This window comes from Camelina sativa, chromosome 12 (assembly GCF_000633955.1).
Source record: "Camelina sativa cultivar DH55 chromosome 12, Cs, whole genome shotgun sequence".
Classification (NCBI taxonomy): domain Eukaryota; kingdom Viridiplantae; phylum Streptophyta; class Magnoliopsida; order Brassicales; family Brassicaceae; genus Camelina; species Camelina sativa.
Window position 1 is genome coordinate 16,156,800 of NC_025696.1, and position 21,400 is coordinate 16,178,199.

General features: G+C 37.3%; 4 protein-coding genes and 1 long non-coding RNA gene across 5 annotated transcripts; 4 read left to right on the plus strand and 1 right to left on the minus strand.

Annotated features, from left to right (window-relative positions):
• LOC104733566 lies at positions 1,610 to 2,986 on the minus strand. Its single transcript, XM_019233866.1, has 2 exons — positions 2,380 to 2,986; positions 1,610 to 2,294 (listed from the first exon to the last, which is right to left on the minus strand). The coding sequence occupies exons 1-2, from the start codon at positions 2,755 to 2,757 to the stop codon at positions 1,680 to 1,682; spliced, it is 993 nt and encodes a 330-aa protein (XP_019089411.1). The 5' UTR covers positions 2,758 to 2,986; the 3' UTR covers positions 1,610 to 1,679.
• Positions 12,827 to 13,264, plus strand: LOC109128090. The gene is made up of 3 exons (XR_002034541.1): positions 12,827 to 12,906; positions 13,028 to 13,067; positions 13,171 to 13,264. It is a non-coding gene; the product is annotated as an uncharacterized LOC109128090 (long non-coding RNA).
• On the plus strand, positions 13,476 to 15,253 carry LOC104731898 (the record flags this gene model as incomplete). Its single annotated transcript, XM_019233581.1, has 4 exons — positions 13,476 to 13,667; positions 13,749 to 13,809; positions 13,946 to 14,184; positions 14,409 to 15,253. Coding segments are annotated over 4 exons (1,140 nt in total), but the record flags the coding sequence as incomplete, so codon positions are not given.
• LOC104731901 (probable enoyl-CoA hydratase 2, mitochondrial) lies at positions 15,357 to 19,470 on the plus strand. The gene is made up of 4 exons (XM_010451414.2): positions 15,357 to 15,458; positions 15,560 to 15,663; positions 15,772 to 15,876; positions 19,082 to 19,470. Exons 1-4 carry the CDS (start codon positions 15,376 to 15,378, stop codon positions 19,228 to 19,230), a joined length of 441 nt encoding a protein of 146 aa, XP_010449716.1. The 5' UTR covers positions 15,357 to 15,375; the 3' UTR covers positions 19,231 to 19,470.
• On the plus strand, positions 15,884 to 17,747 carry LOC104731900 (probable enoyl-CoA hydratase 2, mitochondrial). The gene is made up of 7 exons (XM_010451413.1): positions 15,884 to 16,112; positions 16,282 to 16,451; positions 16,539 to 16,613; positions 16,775 to 16,865; positions 16,963 to 17,014; positions 17,116 to 17,219; positions 17,328 to 17,747. The coding sequence occupies exons 1-7, from the start codon at positions 15,953 to 15,955 to the stop codon at positions 17,579 to 17,581; spliced, it is 906 nt and encodes a 301-aa protein (XP_010449715.1). The 5' UTR covers positions 15,884 to 15,952; the 3' UTR covers positions 17,582 to 17,747.

Here is a 21,400-nt window from a genome sequence, read left to right on the forward strand (position 1 = left end):
TAAGCACTTCAACGTGTACACACCACAGTCACCTTGTTGATAGTTCTGTGGGAGTGTTTTCACCCGGTAGTAACTAAATGCCGCCGCCCCGATATGCTCATCTTTGTACCTCCGGTTATATGCTTGTATCAAGCGTGGGATCATTTTTGCGAACGGTTTGCACTTCTTTTGTAGACTCTCGTCGGTTCTACCGCTGTTTATGCTATCGTAAACTCTTAGCCTCCGCTGGACTAAGTCAGCTTCGATGGCTACCCAATGGTTGTTATCGAGGTTGTATGGGAAGAGCAGGGTGTCTACATCGTCAACCCACACCTTGTTTGTCATTCCGTATTTTGGCAGCCTTCCCACGTACGTCTCAAAATAACCTTCTCCAAAAACCCATTGATTAGAGGCTTCCATTTTAGGGAATTCGAATGCCCACATACTAACAAACAAAGGATCGAGAAAAGCAATACGATCTGTTTTATATGGGGATGGCGTTTGCGTCCCCCTAATACGGAACATATGCATACATGTAACCATGTGCTGCAACACGAGTGACATCTATCAGGCATTAGTATACCATAGTTAACTGCGTCAAATGTTATGCTACGAAGCTTACCGCATCCCATAACCAGCCGAATGTTGTAGTTGGCCACAATTGTTTAGGGGTCAGGAGGCGAAAATAAAATTCGGCATTTCCAGTGCAAGGTACTTTAGCCCTGAATACCAAAATTAACAAATCAGTTATAGATCGTAGTCCTCAAATCCGAATATAGACACTAATTATATACAACTCTAAATGAAGACTTACAAATCATCAGTTAGGAAGGACATCAGCTTTGCAATTTTCTCAGGACTTGCCTCACTAAAAGGATCGTACACTGCGGGAGATAGGACTACAATGTGGCTTTCACGTCGGGTCATTAATGCAGCTCGCATTGATTCGTCATTAGGGTTTAACCCTATGTTGGTGCCCACTGGATCTACTAATAGAAGATCAAGCTCTCTTGATGGAGGAAACACCTTTTGTAACAAATATGCAAAATACCTGGCTTTCTCCTTATCTTTCACTGTATGAGACGATGCAGGACTGCTGGTCCCCTTGGTTAAATCCACAACAGATTCGCACTTTCGATCCGACGAGCCAGGGTTACCACCACTTACCGGATGGATAACATTAATAGGAACGGGTTGAGCACCTGCTCCATCAACTTTGTCATTATACTTTGCTCTTTTATCGCCTTCCTCTGTCTCCCAACTCTGTACTCTTTTGACACGCTGTACACTGTCTACCATCTGCTTTGGAATTCGCTCTACACTGTCCTCTGGTTCGATTTTAATACTCCCAGACCACATGACCTTATCCTTAATGGCTAACGGATTCCTAACACAACTAGCAACTTTATAACCATCCTTGTCCGAATGCTTTATCTGATATAGCCATGACTTGAAACAAAATACATGTATTTGACGTTATTTACAAGACATTTGAAATTTAATATGACGCTGTTAAACTAGAGACAAAGTATACAAATTGCTAAATTGTGTGTACGAAAAAAATCATATATCAAAATAATTACAAAATTATACAACTTCACAAAACTGAAATTGATATTGTTTCCTCGAATAGATAAATACAAAGACTTCATACTGAACAATAGATATATAATAACAATTTTATCAATACGGTACGCAGATCATACCTCCTCTATTTTTTGTTCGTCATTTCTTAATGTAAGAGGTCCTTGCGTATGCGCTCCTCCATCCGTTGTGTTGATAACAACTTTCTTCAATAGTTGAACGTCACTCTCAAAGTTACCCATCCTACTCTCCATACCTTGAAGTTTGAACACAACTTCCGCTATTGCTCTAGAAAACGATATCTGAATATTATCCATTTTCGCCCCTAGTGTTTCAACCATAGTAAATAACCTTCCACTACCATCTTCACCCTGCACACCTGAATGCTTATCTCCAGACGCCTTCTCTGCTGAACATTTGTCCCCAACACTTTCTTTCTGCTCCTTCGCATTATTGGGGACATTACGGATGCTGGTTGGGGCTGTTTCAAGGAAATCATCGTCACTTACCCCTGCAACATGTTGCCTCCTCTCCCTCTTCTTCGTATGTTCCCCCTTCCTTTTTTTTACACAATCCCATTCTCTTTCATCCACTTCGCCATTGATCACGTCTAACAGCAGATTATCCAGTTTCTTCTTCAAACCTTCTCCTACACCATACACACAATACTGTCCTGGCCAATCTGGATATATAAACTCCAAAGGTTTAGGTACTAAATGCTTCACCTGAAGCTGCATTTCAGATACCATAACTTTTAATAATCTATCACAAAGAAAAAATGCAGACAAATAATGTATACGTAAATTGAAGGCATACCTCCCCATTATTAAGGAGTTTGCTCCCGGATATGAAGGCTTCGATATCCTTCCTTGGCCTCCCTCCTCTCCACCTTAACAGAGGCAAATCTACACCTTCTCTTACATTCCCGTAGCTAGCCCCCAGCACCTTCACGCTCTCAAATGCCCATATCAGCAATACATGGACACATCCATGGAGGGTATAAGCATTGTTAGGTAACCCAAGGACTTTGATGGAATCAACTAAACTCTTGAATCCAACCCTACCCCATTGAAAACTCTCAAATGCTTCTTCATTCAACGCCCTTTTAGCGTATTCCAGAGGAATCCGACTGTTCCTTGATAAACCAAGCACTCCAACATGAACAAGATACAACCGAGCTATCTGCGTCTTCATTTCATCAGACCACCCACGGCAGCTTCTCAAACCCTCAACTAGCTCCTCCCAGTTGGGTCCATTAAAAGCTTTCACCTTTAAAGCCGCCCATAAAGGTGTATGATCGACTTCAAACTCTGTTTCATCAATCTTCTCACAATTCAAACCACTAATTTCTTCATATTCATATAGAGAGAACCTCAGCGGCTTTCCTCCAACCAAAAACCATACCTCCGAAGGAATGTTTATTGCCAATTGATTGGATAATAGATAATGGATGGTCTTCCCACAAAACAGGTAGTCAGATTCGGCTAGATCCAATAGAACTCCCAGCTGCGAATTCTTTCTTATTTTGTCATACACCTCATCACCAACAAAGCCTTTCAAACCACCAAGATTGGACAAACTACAATCGTGGTGCATGCTTCTCATCGGCAGTGGAAAATTACCAACCCCATACAACCTACTTGGATACCTCTTGCTTGACCCCATATCTACGACAGAAGCTTTAGTTTAGTTATTAATTCAATATCACAAAACATTTGTTGCTTAGATTAGCAACGAAGCAACATGAAGTCACACAAATATCTTCCGAAAAACAGAGCTCAACAACATACAGAAAACTAACATACAATATACAAGGCCTACTATGTAATACTCGGGTATAAGAAAACAGTAAGCAATAGAGACTAAACCACGATATAGAAATCTACCTCTGAGCAAATCGCTATATTTCCCTCCTCCTCTACTTCAAACCACCTCGCCGTCAACTCGCCGTCAGTGGTCCTCCAGCCAAACGTCCTCCACACAGATTCTTTTCACGCCGCAAGCTATCTAAAAATAGCTGATCTCAACCCAACAATCGTAAGACAAATAACACAAAGATTTAAGGGATCGACTTAGGTTTATGATCTTTTTATTTTCCCCTTTTAAGATCTTCATTTTAAAAGATAATGGCATAAAACGTAATAAAACACACAACTCAGATATAGAAGTAATTTGCAAACTTTTCTGTGTTATTCTAGTAAGTCGAAAATCTCAACGTGTTAGTCTAGTAATAAACCTACTTTTATGTAATATTCTAGGTAATTTCCCTTTTTTTTTCTTTTTTTTTTGGCAAACTAATATTGACTATCTTATATACCATTAATATTATCTATTTTTGCGCGTAAACAATATATAAATAAATTTGTATATATATAAGGTGAGCTATGTTTTGAGTACACAACAAAAGTTAGCGAGAAACAAAAAAAAAAGAGTGGAGAGAGAGTTTTCATATTAATCTAGCCGACGATTATCCCTCTGTTCTCCCGGTGCATCTACTCTTACCAATCAGGTCTCAACAGACATTTTTTTTTCAACATACATAGTTTCGCACATCTATCAAAAATTTCATGTTTACGTTAGCGAATATAGCTGCCACATTACCTTAGCATGAGTTTGTTTCATTAGTTTCGTTATCTTTTTAACTTCCATCATATGATATTATATTCAGTTTTAATTTTCCTCTTAGATCTTGGTTTCTCATTCAAAGATATAATAATTAATTAACATAGTCATAACGTTTATCTTGTAGATTCAACGTACATCCTTTGTTTTTATAATGGATCCCCATACAGTAACCACTGAAGTTGAGGTCCCTGCTAACCTATCAAAGACTACAAGGTTTGTTGATAGATGTGGAATTATAGTGTGATTTAGAGCCTCAATTTCATATGTCTCGATTTGGTCAAAACTTTGTATATATTGGGTCTCTTTTTTTTTTTACTCCAAGAATGATTTTCTAAACTTTGTTTTAACAATCTTCGTCTAATTATTATGTTGTTCTTCCTTTGTTTTGACTTTATTTCTTATTGAATTTTAAAAAAGAAGAAATCTTTAAGAAAAGATATTCAATATTTTTCTTCTTTTAAAAAAATATTTTTATTTTAATTGATCTTCAATTTACTTAAATCATTTGATTTCTATTTTTTTTTTTTTTTAACTTGACAGTTAGATTCAAGGATCATTTTCAAAAATACCCATTTTCTGTGTAACTTTTCAAAAATACTCCTTTATGTTGTCTATTTTCAAAAATACCCCTTTTAATTTACAAAATAACTAAATTCTAGACCTTACTAAACCCTACCCTCCTAAAACTGTACTCTAAATGTAAAATAAAGAATCCAAATCTAAAAAAAAAAACTTAAAATTAATTTAACATATTGTAATTGTGTAAAAGATGCCAAAAATGAAAATGTTCAAAAAATGAGTATTTTTGAAAAGAGTATCTCAAAATAGGCATTTTTAACAAATTCTCTAGATGATTTCAATGTATTTGAACAAAAAAAATCTTTTATAGATAATACAATCTAAAATTGTCTATTTAGTTTTTGTCTTTTGTATATTTCATTCTTTGAACAATTATTCAAAAGCTAATAAGTTTAGGGTTTCCGTTTATGAATCTCGCCTTAGGTCCACGTCCACCCAGGACCCTTGGTTTGTTCTAATCATGACATGCTGTCTTATTTTACCATTTGTCTGTTTGTTTATTTACCGGATAAAAATGTTTCCTCCAGTCACTTACCTCTTCCAAGACACCAGTTCTATCACTCCCAGAGTGGTCAGGTGATTCAAGTTCCTTCACCTATTTCTTTTACATATTATTCTTTACCTTTAAGGTTATGAATCTTATGATATATCTCATGAGAGTATACTTGGTCCAAATTCACGATATATACTCTAGTTGTCTCCGTTTTATTGCCACTAACCAAAAACTGCATGTGTCTCTTGTTAAATAGCCATTGACACTTGACGAAGTAATCTCTGACGTCCGAGATAGCAAAAATGAAAGCCGACAATGAGGCTGAGGCTGAGTCTCCAGATCTGGTTTATTCCATGATTTATAAAACAACCAACTATTAACCAAGGTTGTCCATACGGTCGGTTTACCACGACAAGAGGAGAAGGAAAGAAGCTAAAGTCTTACAATGATCCGGAATCTTCCAATATAGCCGTTGGAGGTGTAGAAAAGGAAAGGTTGTATTGTAGGAAAGCGTCTCTCTCTCATTATGGTCATATCTTGTGTTTCCTTATGTGTAAAGGAGAGTTGACTCTCCTACTTAAAGTCGTAATCACATTGTAAAATATCTCTCAATATATCGAGAACCTATTCTATCGATTATCTTAAGTGTTCTACACGAAATCCTCTTTCTAATCTACCAAACTCTTAATCTCTTCCGCTAATTCTAACATGGTATCAGAGCAAGTTTTCCGATTCTAATCTCAAAAACTTCTACCTCATCTCATTCTAGATCTTACTCTCAAATCTTTCTAAACAATCTCTTGGTTTATTCGATAGATTCTATCATGGAAAACGCTAAGCCGATTGTTACTCCGGTTGTTCTCAAGGGAATGAACTATCTGTTGTGGACTAGAACCACAAGAACTGTCCTTGGAGGTCGAGGACTCTGGAGCCATGTCGAAATGGATTATGTCCCAAAACAAACCTCTAAAGGAGAAAACAAAGGTGCTTCCAAGGAGGAAGAACAAGAAAAGGAAGCGGAGAGGGAGGCAAAATGGTTCCAAGAAGACCAAGTCGTCCTGTCCGTCCTTCAAAACTCTCTTGATGCTCCGATTCTCGAAGCCTACTCTTACTGTGAGACGGCTAAGGATCTGTGGGAGACACTCAAGAACGTTTATGGGAATGTCTCAAATCTGACTCGAGTATTTGAAGTCAAACGAGCCATCAACAGTCTTACTCAAGAAGACTTTGAATTTACCAAGCACCTTGGCAAGTTTAGAGCACTATGGTCGGAACTTGAAGACCTACGGCCAAGTACTAAAGATCCGGTGATACTTAACGAGAGGAAGGAACAAGATAAAGTCTTTGGTCTTCTTCTCACCTTGAATCCGGCCTTCAACGACCTCTTGAAGCATATTCTAAGAGCCGACAAACTTCCCAACTTTGAAGAAATATGTTCTCAAATTCAAAAGGAGCAGGGATCTCTAGATCTTTTTAGTGGAAAGGGAGAGCTTGTCACGGCCAACAAAGGAGTGTATAAACAAGAAGATAGAAGGGTGTGGATATGTGATCGCTGCAAGAAGAAAGGCCATATGAAGGATAAGTGCTGGATCCTTCACCCCCATCTCAAGCCGGCAAAGTTCAAAGCCAATCTCTCCAAGGAGGCGACAAGCGAGAGAGGGACGGGTTCATCTAGGCAAGGTGACGAAGCAGAGATGACAGCATCCTATGGTGAGGTGGAGAAAAATCTGACCTAGAGGCACTCATTCGATCCATTGCTTCACTCAAGGATTCTGGTATCACTTTCTTTGCCTCTAAACTGAGTAGTTCTCTTGTTGTTGACTCGGGTGCTTCTCACCATATGATAATTAACCCTAGTCTATTAGACAACATAAAGCCCGCCTTAGGTAACGTTGTTATCGCTAATGGAGATCGAATACCAGTAAAAGGAATAGGGGACTTAAAGTTATTTGACAAAAACTCAAAAGCTTTCTTTATGCCTACCTTTACATCAAATTTGTTATCGGTTAAAAGAACCACTAACGACTTGAACTGCTACACCATCTTTGGTCCTAATAGTGTTAATTTTCAGGATATTAAGACGGGAAAGGTTCTTGGAGGAGGAAATGCTAGTGGAGATCTCTATGTCCTAGAGAATACCTCATCAAATTTGCCTACTTCTTTTAAGTCTTGTTTTGTTGCTAGTTCGGATATTATGTGGCATGCTAGGCTAGGCCATCCCCGTTCTCGTGCTCTCGAATTAATGTTGCCTAATGTTCATTTTGATAACTCAAGTTGTGAGTCTTGTATTCTTGGCAAACATTGCAAATCGATTTTCCCTAAGTCTAATACTATTTATGAGCATTGTTTTGATTTAGTGCATTCAGATGTGTGGACTTCACCATGCCTATCTAGGGATAATAACAAGTACTTTGTGATATTCATTGATGAAAAATCTAAATATACTTGGATTACCTTGTTACCATCTAAAGATAGGGTGTTTGATGCCTTTGTTAATTTTCAAAATTATGTTACTAATCATTTCAATGCTAAAATAAAGGTACTTAGATCAGACAATGGGGGCGAGTACATAAGTCACAAGTTTAAAGAGCATCTTACTAAGCATGGCATCTTACAACAAACGAGCTGCCCATATACGCCCCAACAAAATGGTGTGGCTGAGAGGAAGAACCGAAATCTTATGGAGGTTGCAAGGTCGATGATGTTCCACACAAATGTCACTAAGAGATTTTGGGGTGATGCGGTCATGACGGCATGCTACCTCATCAATAGGACACCGACGAAAGTTCTCAATGATCTGTCTCCGTTTGAGGTACTAAATAAACTTAAACCATCTTTGGAACACTTATGTGTGTTTGGTTGTGTTTGTTTTGTTTTAGTGCCCGGGGAACAGCGGAGTAAACTCGATGCTAAGAGCAACAAGTGCATGTTCATTGGATATTCCACAACACAAAAGGGGTATAAGTGCTATGATCCAACCACAAGCCGCCTGTATGTCTCTAGAGATGTGAAGTTCATGGAAAATGTAGGTTATTTCGACAACAAGGATTGGAACAGTCTTAAAGATCTCTCGGATTCGCCCACTGATCGAGCGGCTAGCTTAAGGTTTCTACTTGATCATCTCGGGAACTCTCCCTCAGAACCGAGAAGTGCTCCAACCGAGCCACCTAATGCCGAGACAGAAACTATCCATCCCACCACACTTGATGTCGCACCCCATATCGATACAAGCGAATCAAGGGAGTGATACAAGCGAACTTGAACAACGGTCTTCACACTCGGATGAGGCGACTGCTACTGACGATCCCGTCACCACACAGGCAGACCACGGCCCTACACACCAACCTCTACGCAGGAGTGAACGCATTCGGTCTCACAAACGGGTCTACTACAACAATCAAGCTGTGGCTCATCCTATTCAAGCGGTCTGTTCACTTGAGCTCCTATCTCCTGATCACCAAGCCTTCTTTGGTAAAATTGAAGATCAATGGATTCCTCAAACCTATGAAGAGGTCCAGGCTCACGACGAATGGTTAGGTGCTGTTAAAGATGAAACGGGAGCCATGATCCGTAACCATACTTGGGACGAAGCTGACCTCCCTAAAGGCAAAAAGGCAGTTAGCTCCAAATGGGTCTTCACTATCAAGTACTTAAGCAATGGTGACATTGAACGCTATAAAGCTCGGTTGGTTGCTCGTGGTTTTACTCAAACCTATGGTGCAGACTACACGGAAACTTTTGCTCCGGTGGCTAAGTTACACTCTGTGCAAGTCGTACTCTCTTTGACGGTTAACCTATCATGGGAGCTGTGGCAGATGGATGTGAAAAATGCTTTCCTTCAAGGTGAACTCGATGATGAAGTTTATATGACTCCACCACCAGGATTAAGAGACATTGTTGCTCCAGAGAAAGTTTTTCGCCTCCGCAAAGCTATCTACGGTCTCAAACAATCTCCTTGCGCTTGGTACCACAAACTTAGCTCAACCCTCAAAGCCCGTGGCTTCCGGCGATCAGAGGCTGATCATACGCTTTTTACGCTTCATACTGATCTCGGACTTGTTGTGGTGCTAATATATGTCGATGATATCATTGTCACCGGCGACAACAAGGACGGTATATCTGACACTAAGCAATTCCTTCAATCTATTTTTGATATCAAGGATCTTGGTGAGCTAAAATATATCCTAGGAATTGAAATTTGTCGTTCTCCGGAAGGCTTATTTCTTTCACAACGGAAGTATACTCTTGATTTGTTGAGTGAAACAGGGAAGCTTGGCGTTAAACCTGTCCTAACTCCTCTAGATGAAGACTACCAGCTTAAGCGAAAGGGGGAGAGCATCCGGGCAAAGGAAGGAAAGCCGCGGGAACCGATGGATGAGCCGTATGAGGATGTCACCAGATATAGACGGCTTGTAGGTAAGTTGATTTACTTAACCATTACACGACCTGATATCTGCTATGATGTGAATCAGGTTAGTCAACATATGAAGGCCCCGACCAAGTATCAGTGGAGCATGGTGGAAAGAATTCTGAGCTATCTAAAAGGAACTCCGGGTCAAGGCATTTGGATGGGCAAGAACTTTAATACGGAGATAGTGGGTTACTGTGATGCGGATTATGCCGGGGATACTATAGACCGACGATCTACCACTGGGTACTGTACTTTCATTGGAGGCAACTTAGTGACATGGAAGTCAAAGAAGCAAAAAGTGGTGTCAAGCTCTAGTGTCGAGGCCGAGTATCGAGCAATGAGGAAGCTCACAAACGAAGTAACATGGTTGAAGGCGCTCCTAAAGGATCTTGGCATTGAATCAAAACAACCAATGACTATGCATTGTGACAACCAAGCGGCGATTCACATAGCTACCAACTCAGTCTTTCACGAGAGAACAAAACACATTGAAGTAGACTGCCACAAAATTCGTGAGAAGATCGAAGAAGGGGTGGTCCTACCATGTTACACTAGGAGTGAAGCTCAACTAGCAGACATTTTCACCAAGGCTGCATGTCCTAAGGTTTGTGAACATATTCATAGCAAACTTGGACTTGTAGACCTCACACATCCTTGATGCACTTCCCTAATTTGTGGACATCACACTCTTTTTCCGTTAACATAGTTTTGTCCCATGAGGTTTTCTATGTTAAGGTTTTTAATGAGGTGATGCTTCACGGGTTCCAAGCTTAGTCATTGCATTCGGCTAAGCTTGAGGGGGAGTATTAACCAAGGTTGTCCATACGGTCGGTTTACCACGACAAGAGGAGAAGGAAAGAAGCTAAAGTCTTACAATGATCCGGAATCTTCCAATATAGCCGTTGGAGGTGTAGAAAAGGAAAGGTTGTATTGTAGGAAAGCGTCTCTCTCTCATTATGGTCATATCTTGTGTTTCCTTATGTGTAAAGGAGAGTTGTCCTAGCAATTCTCCTACTTAAAGTCGTAATCATATTGTAAAATATCTCTCAATATATCGAGAACCTATTCTATCGATTATCCTAAGTGTTCTACACGAAACCCTCTTTCTAATCTCACCAAACTCTTAATCTCTTCCGCTAATTCTAACACCAACAACAACAAAAAATGATATATGAAGATGTACTTGCTAATGACTTTTGAAACTTGTAAAAACTGCAGATGATTGATGCTTCTATGGACGATGATGAAATATTATGGAGAAATTCATACAAGTTTGGAACTCTTTTGCTAAAAAGAATAGGTAACATTTTTGGTCAAATGAATGGTTTTGCTTAAGAACTCAAAATCATAAATTATAAATTAATGATTTTACTTAATCAAAATTATGAATTATGTTGCAGGGTTATGACTTATGACAGATGCTCATATTCTTTGGACATGTGAAGAATCTTCAAAATTATACAAGAAAAAGTTGCATGATAACTTAAAATTTGACACGGACCCCACTAGCCCCCCGCTAGCTGCCCCAACGGACCGTCCGTGGACCTGCTAACCCCCCGCTAGCCGTCCCAACGGACCCCAAGCTGGCCCTGCAGGACATCGATCATAATCCATCATTATGGATATCCAAATCCACTAGTAGGTTATTGGTGCGCCAAGCGTTCCTCGAACCCTGCTCCCCACCCTTTAACAACCTTTCCACAGGACAAGCTGTCACCAATTGATCTGTCCGTTGGGACAGCTAGCGGGGGGCTAGTGGAGTCCACGGGACAGGTTGTTACAACATGTAAATACTATCTCTCCAAAACAACCATATATATATATGTATAACATTATACACTATATTAAATTTTGTTTTGTTTCTTGGAAAAAAAAACTAAAATAATTCAGGTGCTGGAGATTATTCATGATTAAGCAATGGAATTATGGAAATTTTAACGCAGCCACCATTACCAAATGCAATACCATCATCCATCAACACCCTACTAGCGTGTCACACATGGATGTTGACAAAAATAATCATAAAAGCAAAAACAAGTACTTGAAAAATCTCTAATTTGTTATTGTTTTGGAGCGAAAAATAAATATATTTTTCTTTTTCTAATAATTATATAATATTTTGTTTTTTTTGTAGCGAGAACAACAAAGAAACTACTACACATGCATCAGAGAGTGAATCAAATATGTGTATAAATGGGGAACAAGATTAAATGGATGTGGGAGTAAAAGCTCTCCGCATAGAATCTTCACAAGTTGTGGGCATAACCACACCTTTTCATAGGAGTTTGGAAAAAAGGCCATTAAACAAACTCCAAAGATAAAAGAGATGATAGAAATAAAATGGGATACTCTTTTTGGTCAAGGAAATAGTAGCCATAGAGGTCGTGGTCGCAAAGGTCAAGGTGGTCGTGGTTGCGGAGGTCGGGACGGTCATGGAAACATCATCTAGTGATCTCTAGTGGGCTAGTTTCTTCAATCTATCATTCCTTTTTCTTTTTATTATTTTTAAGTTTATGTTGTTTCACCACATTTAAGATTAAGTGTATGCTTAATCACTTTTCTCTCTCAAATGCTCTTGCAAATTGTATGAACGAAAAATTCATAGCAATGTAACAACTACTTAAAATTTTAATTTGACTATTTATTTTTAAAGAAAATGGGGAAAATCCCCTAACAAAAAATAAAAAGAAAAAAAACTCCTATAATAGAGAAAAGGAAATAAAAAGGAGAAAAAAATCCTCAAACAAAAGAAAGAAATAAAACGGAAACAAAATCCTCTACTATATTCGTTATATAAAAAAATATAAAAATTGAAAAAAAAAGGTCTTTTTACAAAACGAATAAATTAAAAGGAAAAAGCCCTAAAATATATAAAATTGGAAGAAAAAAAAAAGAAAAAAAAGTTAATAATAATACGAAGAAATAAATCTCATTTTTTCACTAATTAAATTCATCCAATTCTTAATTGAATAGCCCAAAAAGCCTTTAAATTAATCTTCGTATTAAAACTATAGGCCCACTCATAATAAAAATAAGGTCCAATACTAAATTATGTTTTTCCGCTCCCAAATAATCTTAAAAGAAAATAAGCGCGCGAAACCATAAAAAAATGAAAACGCAAAAAACAAACCTCTCAGTCTCAGATTTGCAGACTCAAAACGAAAAAAAAAAAAAATTGAGAAAGAGAGAGACGAAGCGGAGAACTCTAATGGAGAACTTTAGCTCAGTAGTAGTGGTGAGAAGCTTATTTCTGTATAATCTCCTTTGTTCGCATCTATATGAATTTTAAGCTGAAATTTCTCGATTCTAGTTTCGATTTATATTATTTTGAAACCTCCGTGTTAATATTTTTGTAGGAGGAACCTGGATACTCCGATTCATTATCTCCCATTTCCGGTGAGTAGTAATTAAAATTAATTGGTTTAATAATATCTCTCTAATTGCAAATTCTAGGTTTCCTGACATTTTGCCTTTTCAATTGTTGGGTAATTTCGTACAGAACCACCAGATATTAGGAATTGGTTTCCCAGTTATGTCTATGAATCGGTACCATCATGTTCTTCAATCAACGACATTGGAAACGAAGTCGATGTCGTGAAACAGGTGATAATAATATCTCAACCATTTGAGGTTTTTTTTTTTTAAGTTAAAACCCTTTTTTAAAGTTCTTTCATTTTTTCTTTTTTGGGCAGATTCCATATCACTCTGAATCACTCCCTTCTGGTAATCTTTCTTTTTTGGTTAAAGTTTCTTGATCATGTGGCTATTGATGGATATTTGTTTGTAAGTTTTGAATCCATTTGCTTCTCAGAACCTCCTGATGTCAGAAACTGGTTTCCTAGCTATGTCTATGAATCGCCATTGCTGGATACAAGTGATGGTTTTGAATTGTCTCTTCCTGGCGAAAGTGTATGTATTAAGGAGACCGAAACAGATATTGAAAGAAACAATGTCTGTCCTAGGTTATTTGAGCAAGAACTTGTCTCTTCTACAAAGGTATTGCAATTGAATCTGTTTTTTCTTTAGCTGTTATGCTTATTGTTTCTCATTATCTGCTGATCTTTTTCTTCCTATCAGCCTGATGAGTTGGTCTCCTTACAGGATACAGATTTCTCTCAGTCCCTGTCTGTTATTTCGGGTGAGTAAAGCCAGTTTTTTTTGTATATGTTATTGATGTTTGCTTTCTTGAAATGTGTTATTATTGAAGTGACTTAGGTTTATAGTTTAGAACTGTAGAGTTAAATCTTACATGTTTTATGTCTTGTTTCTATTAGAGCCTCCTGATGTCAGAAACTGGTTTCCAAGCTATGAGTATCAATCTCCTCAGCTTTCAGACACTCATGATGAACTTGGATTTTCTTCTTTTGAGAAAGAGGGGTTAATCGTTGACGAGAGTGACACAGTGGACGGAAATGGTTCTGGTATTTTTCGAAAAATTAAGAGCAAGCAAGAGAATGTTGGTCTTGCCAGGTCAAATTCAAATGACTACGAGGATAACATTGCCACAGAGACGGTGAGTAATGTTCTTGAACCATCTAAACAATGAGAAATCATTACTGCTCATTATATTATGCAAGCTTGCCACAATATCTGTAGTCTAAAGAAAGAAACTTGTGTGGATAATATTTTTAAATTAGATGAAATCCAGTTGTCATTTACTATCAATTGCACAGTTTTGTTGTGTTGACTCTAGATTCTGTTAGTTCTCAGTGACTCTTTCTCGATTCTACATGTTAGGCTAAGGAGGTATCATCAGACAATGCATATTCAGACCAAGAAATGGAAAAGCAGTTCTCAGTTAGATTGTTCAATGCCTCAGAGAAAGAAGTGAAACAAAAATCAAGCTTCAAGCAGGAACCGTTATGCTGTGAACCAAAAGAAGAAGCAAAGTTTAACCCCGAAGTTTCCCGGTACAACCAAAAACGTAAATCACCCTCGAAGAACGAAGCTTCTTTACATGAGCTGAGACCTAATCATATCCAAGAAACCATTTCCATAAACTCCACCAGACAGAAGTCTCCAATAGATCAAGAATCAGATGACAAGGAAAATGTTCATCATGGACAAAGCACTGAAACTGGATTTGTGACAACGAAAAAGGCAAGATTCAAAGAAGCTAGAAGCCAATGTTCCATGGCGAAACCAAATACAGGAGTTCAGCTGGAATGTTCTAGAAGTAAAGAGTTGAAGAATATGTCTGCGGAGGAGGAAGACAAAGAGGAAAGAAAGAAGAAGAGAAGAGTTTTGGGAGAAATGTCGAATCACCAGTCCTCCTCTGGAGCAGAGGAGATCGCAGGAAAATGGCGTTGCCCGCAGAAGAATAAAAAGAACATAGTTCCACCATTGAAGCAGCTTCGACTTGACGCATGGATACATAAAGTCTGAGTCTTTTGATTAGTCTTCACCATTTCACCAACAATGTTGTATAATTGTATTGCATTCTTTTCCTCTCTTTTGTACTCCTCCATGTTAATATAAGCTGAGCCTAACCAAAAATAACCCGAACCAGATCAGACGCATTTAACCGGAATTGAAAATGGGCATAGATTTTGTACCGGTACAGCTTGTTTCAGAGACTATAGGTGTTGAATGATGATAAGAATTAAGAAGCAAATTAGTACTCAATAAGGATGCTTTCCCCCTAAATTAGTTNTTCATACTCTTATTATATAATCAACCGGCCAAGATAAGCAATTATGGATTTATGGTTAATACTCGGAAATTGAAATTCTCAGGCGAAAACGCAGTATTTGGCTTACCTGAAACAGGACTTGCTATAATCCCTGGGTATATATATAATAAGCTTCATCACTCTTGACAAATGATTTCACTTATTACCCTTTTTTGATTATTCTTCTGATAATTTATTTCTCTTTGCTTCTATTTAGAGCTGGTGGGACACAGAGGCTCTCGAGGCTGGTTGGGAGATCGGTAGCAAAGGAACTTATATTCACCGGTCGAAAGATTGATGCAAGAGAAGCTGCAACTAAAGGTCCTTGACTATTCAAGTTGCATACCTTATAACGACTGGTGGTTTTCTTTTGGCAATATACCAAATAAGGATTGATTCATATAGTCCTTTTTTTTTTTTGTGGTGCAGGGCTTGTGAACCTTTGTGTTACGGCAGGTGAGGCTCATGAGAAAGCAATTGAAATGGCACAGCAGATAAATGAAAAAGGTCCATTGGCTATAAAGATGGCGAAGANCTTCGGACAGAGCAAATCTCTTTAAGCAAAAAAAATCAAAACTTTGGGTGTTTTCACGGGTCCGATTCAGTGAAGATGAGCTTCGTCAAGTACCTCCGCCGAGAAAGTTTGCTCAAATTAGCCGGAAAATCATATCTCAGCCGTAATCACATGCTTCAGACCTGCCGGACTCTTATAATCGAAACCGCTCCACCTGAATTTGTCAAGCTTAATCGTCTAACTGGTTCCGATTCCGGTAATATCACCTTTTCCTTTATACCCTTTCTTGTTCATTGTCGAAATTGGTTTGTTTCTTTGAGTTTTCATTTTCTGTAGATGATACTGAACTGGTTTCTTAAGAGTGTTTGGACAAAATCGATGGTAAAAAGATGACAAAAAGTACTTCTTGTGTTTATGATTTACAGGTATAATCGAAGTCAATCTAGATAGGCCTGTTGCCAAAAATGCCATTAATAACGAGATGCTGAAAAGTCTCCAGAACACATTTGAGTCCATACATCAAGATAGTTCAGCTAAGGTTGTCATGATCAAAAGTCTGGTTCCTGGAGTTTTCTGTGCTGGTGCAGATCTGAAGGTAGTTTTGTCACTACCATTTCTCCCGGAATGTTCATAACCAATTTGTTTACCCATGCTTGAAAATTACTGGTTGCTTGGTTGTCAGGAACGTAGAACTATGAGTCCATCTGAGGTTCACACATATGTCAACTCGTTGCGCTACGTGTTCTCGTTCATAGAGGTATCTTCTCATTTATCTTTGTTTGTGCTCATAGATTAGCTGCTACTGTCATTGATATGGATAGGTTGTTGGGAATTAATGTATACCACATTTGTAGAATTATCTCAGCTTTATCAAGATTCAGAATTGTGTTTAGTGACTTTAAAGACTTATGTTTCTAGGTACTGAGTATCCCAACTATTGCTGCAATAGAAGGTGTGGCACTGGGAGGTGGACTCGAAATGGCTCTAGCTTGTGATCTTCGAATCTGTGGTATTTACATATCTGTTCATACTCTTATTATATAATCAACCGGCCAAGATAAGCAATTATGGATTTATGGTTAATACTCGGAAATTGAAATTCTCAGGCGAAAACGCAGTATTTGGCTTACCTGAAACAGGACTTGCTATAATCCCTGGGTATATATATAATAAGCTTCATCACTCTTGACAAATGATTTCACTTATTACCCTTTTTTGATTATTCTTCTGATAATTTATTTCTCTTTGCTTCTATTTAGAGCTGGTGGGACACAGAGGCTCTCGAGGCTGGTTGGGAGATCGGTAGCAAAGGAACTTATATTCACCGGTCGAAAGATTGATGCAAGAGAAGCTGCAACTAAAGGTCCTTGACTATTCAAGTTGCATACCTTATAACGACTGGTGGTTTTCTTTTGGCAATATACCAAATAAGGATTGATTCATATAGTCCTTTTTTTTTTTTGTGGTGCAGGGCTTGTGAACCTTTGTGTTACGGCAGGTGAGGCTCATGAGAAAGCAATTGAAATGGCACAGCAGATAAATGAAAAAGGTCCATTGGCTATAAAGATGGCGAAGAAAGCGATTAATGAAGGAATAGAGACGCATATAAGTTCGGGTTTGGGGGTAGAAGAGATGTGTTATCAGCAGCTTCTTCATACTCAAGATCGTCTTGAAGGATTAGCTGCTTTCGCCGAGAAGCGCAAGCCTCTTTACACTGGCAAGTGAAAACCGCACCTTGCAAGTGAATGAGTCATCATTAGAGTCCAATCAACTTTAGTTTCAATAAGCATTGAATTGGATGTTTATAACCCGAATGGTTTAGGATTATAATTATGTGTGTATGTCACAGTAAGCAAGGAAACACTTAAATATCACTGCTTGTGTTTGTGCATAAGGAGAGAAAAAACAAAAAGGAGGAAAGAGCACACAAGCTAGAATACTAAAGTTGGTCAAAACTTAAAACTAGTGGTTATACTTTAAGCGTATGTTTTAAGCTAGTTGTTGAGTTCACAAATGCATCTTCTTGAAGTTTGTTGTGTAAAAACATAAAAAAAATTGACTGTTAAAGAAAAAGTGAACCCAACAAAACAAAACAAAAACTAATTTAAGAGTCGATAAAAGTAGCCGACCAAGTGATCCACCGCCCGCACCAAAGTGGTGTCAAAATGATGTGGTCGTGATTAGACACTTTTTTCAGTTTGACCTGTTAAATTTATATTTTACTTTTTTAGTGATTCTTTGACTAATCATAATACCATACTATTAATTAGACCTATGTTTCCATTCATCTAAGAAAAAAATATTTATCGAATAGTGTCGGATTCATATACAGTAGAACCTCTATAAATTAATACTCTTTAAATTAATACTCGCTGTAAATTAATAAATTTTTTCAGTCCCGAGTTGGCCCGGTGTAAAAAATAAAAAATTTTGATAAATTAATAAGATAATAATTTTTTTGAAAATCCTATGTAAAAATATGGTAATTGATTCTAAATGCGATAATTGATTCTTTATATGTAGTTGGTTCTAAAATTACCACAATATCTTATTCGACTTCATCATTAACATGAATGATACTAGTAGCAATTCCTTCTAAACTCTAAGCTTCTAATATTTATCATTTTTAACTAAACTCAACTTAGCAATTACGATAAACAAGATTATAAATTAAGAAAAAAATTTTAAAATATGAATGACAACAAAAGTATCTTATTTTGTAATACAAAATTTTCAAAATTATGAAGATTAAAAATCTCTTCATAAATTAATAAAATATTAATTTATCGATAAATTAAAACCTCTATAAATTAATAAAATTTCATGGTCCCGACCTTATTAATTTATAGAGGTTCTACTGTAACAAGTTTAAAACGTCTAGTGTTGAGAGATTCTAAATCTTAAACCCTAACAATTCAACAACATAACAATAAGATAAATTCGTTTGTTCTATTCCTTTTCCCTCGAATTTCAAAGTTTTATTATATTCAGAAAGTATAGATACCTTATCGACAAAGTTTGGTCTTAAAGAAAAAGAATCGTCCCTTATTTTTTATCTTCCCAAGTCCGGTGGTAATTGTGTTAGAAGGATCTTATATTTTGGTTAGTGTTTAATTAGGGTTTNTGTGAACCTTTGTGTTACGGCAGGTGAGGCTCATGAGAAAGCAATTGAAATGGCACAGCAGATAAATGAAAAAGGTCCATTGGCTATAAAGATGGCGAAGAAAGCGATTAATGAAGGAATAGAGACGCATATAAGTTCGGGTTTGGGGGTAGAAGAGATGTGTTATCAGCAGCTTCTTCATACTCAAGATCGTCTTGAAGGATTAGCTGCTTTCGCCGAGAAGCGCAAGCCTCTTTACACTGGCAAGTGAAAACCGCACCTTGCAAGTGAATGAGTCATCATTAGAGTCCAATCAACTTTAGTTTCAATAAGCATTGAATTGGATGTTTATAACCCGAATGGTTTAGGATTATAATTATGTGTGTATGTCACAGTAAGCAAGGAAACACTTAAATATCACTGCTTGTGTTTGTGCATAAGGAGAGAAAAAACAAAAAGGAGGAAAGAGCACACAAGCTAGAATACTAAAGTTGGTCAAAACTTAAAACTAGTGGTTATACTTTAAGCGTATGTTTTAAGCTAGTTGTTGAGTTCACAAATGCATCTTCTTGAAGTTTGTTGTGTAAAAACATAAAAAAAATTGACTGTTAAAGAAAAAGTGAACCCAACAAAACAAAACAAAAACTAATTTAAGAGTCGATAAAAGTAGCCGACCAAGTGATCCACCGCCCGCACCAAAGTGGTGTCAAAATGATGTGGTCGTGATTAGACACTTTTTTCANCATTTCTCCCGGAATGTTCATAACCAATTTGTTTACCCATGCTTGAAAATTACTGGTTGCTTGGTTGTCAGGAACGTAGAACTATGAGTCCATCTGAGGTTCACACATATGTCANATTTTACTTTTTTAGTGATTCTTTGACTAATCATAATACCATACTATTAATTAGACCTATGTTTCCATTCATCTAAGAAAAAAATATTTATCGAATAGTGTCGGATTCATATACAGTAGAACCTCTATAAATTAATACTCTTTAAATTAATACTCGCTGTAAATTAATAAATTTTTTCAGTCCCGAGTTGGCCCGGTGTAAAAAATAAAAAATTTTGATAAATTAATAAGATAATAATTTTTTTGAAAATCCTATGTAAAAATATGGTAATTGATTCTAAATGCGATAATTGATTCTTTATATGTAGTTGGTTCTAAAATTACCACAATATCTTATTCGACTTCATCATTAACATGAATGATACTAGTAGCAATTCCTTCTAAACTCTAAGCTTCTAATATTTATCATTTTTAACTAAACTCAACTTAGCAATTACGATAAACAAGATTATAAATTAAGAAAAAAATTTTAAAATATGAATGACAACAAAAGTATCTTATTTTGTAATACAAAATTTTCAAAATTATGAAGATTAAAAATCTCTTCATAAATTAATAAAATATTAATTTATCGATAAATTAAAACCTCTATAAATTAATAAAATTTCATGGTCCCGACCTTATTAATTTATAGAGGTTCTACTGTAACAAGTTTAAAACGTCTAGTGTTGAGAGATTCTAAATCTTAAACCCTAACAATTCAACAACATAACAATAAGATAAATTCGTTTGTTCTATTCCTTTTCCCTCGAATTTCAAAGTTTTATTATATTCAGAAAGTATAGATACCTTATCGACAAAGTTTGGTCTTAAAGAAAAAGAATCGTCCCTTATTTTTTATCTTCCCAAGTCCGGTGGTAATTGTGTTAGAAGGATCTTATATTTTGGTTAGTGTTTAATTAGGGTTTTCAGACAAAGTGCTGCTGCGTTAAAAAGAAAATAAGGCTTAGCGTAAATAAACCAAAAGAAGAGAATCAAGATTCCTCTGAGGGTCATATGCCTACGCGACCTACTCTCTGTCATATTCTCTAAACGTATTATCAATTAATTGCTCTGTTTATTCTACCACCCTTTTTCTTCTAACAACTTTCAGAATTTGCTTTCTTAATTGTATTAGACAACCAAACCAGATTAACGGCTGGTGTAGATCATGACTGAAATACGAGTTGAACAATTTGGCGCTGTTAGGGGTGGATCCAACCCCAACAAAAGGGCCCGGCCCAGGAAAAAGCCCAAGGAATCCCTTTCAAGAGAAGAGGGTATTATGGTCTTTTATATGGACGAACCGACACGATTCCCTATAAATACAGGCGTACGGCCCGCATTTCAAGGGATCGTGAAAAAGGCAGCAGAATTCGTACAGCAAAAACCAGAGCTCAGCTCGTCCAAGAAAAAGTCAACGCTTTCCAGCCTATAGCTCGGAGAGTCGACGAGCTATCAGCCCGTCGATTACTTTGTTTGTAACTCGTTTACATTGTGTTGTAATCCGTCCTTTAGTGCCTCGGCACCGATATAATAAAGAGAACTTCGACCCTCCCTTGACCGAACTAAATATTCTAATTGTGACCAAAAGGGACATCAACA

Coding starts and splice junctions, on each gene's coding strand:
- LOC104733566 (XM_019233866.1), bottom strand. CDS start 2,757: ATGAAGACGCAGATAGCTCGGTTGTATCTTGTTCATGTTGGAGTGCTT. Junction 2,295..2,379: donor AACTCCTTAATAATGGGGAG/GTATGCCTTCAA, acceptor TCTGAAATGCAG/CTTCAGGTGAAGCATTTAGT.
- LOC104731901 (XM_010451414.2), top strand. CDS start 15,376: ATGGTTAATACTCGGAAATTGAAATTCTCAGGCGAAAACGCAGTATTT. Junction 15,459..15,559: donor GGACTTGCTATAATCCCTGG/GTATATATATAA, acceptor GCTTCTATTTAG/AGCTGGTGGGACACAGAGGC. Junction 15,664..15,771: donor AAGAGAAGCTGCAACTAAAG/GTCCTTGACTAT, acceptor TTTGTGGTGCAG/GGCTTGTGAACCTTTGTGTT.
- LOC104731900 (XM_010451413.1), top strand. CDS start 15,953: ATGAGCTTCGTCAAGTACCTCCGCCGAGAAAGTTTGCTCAAATTAGCC. Junction 16,614..16,774: donor ACGTGTTCTCGTTCATAGAG/GTATCTTCTCAT, acceptor TTATGTTTCTAG/GTACTGAGTATCCCAACTAT. Junction 17,015..17,115: donor GGACTTGCTATAATCCCTGG/GTATATATATAA, acceptor GCTTCTATTTAG/AGCTGGTGGGACACAGAGGC.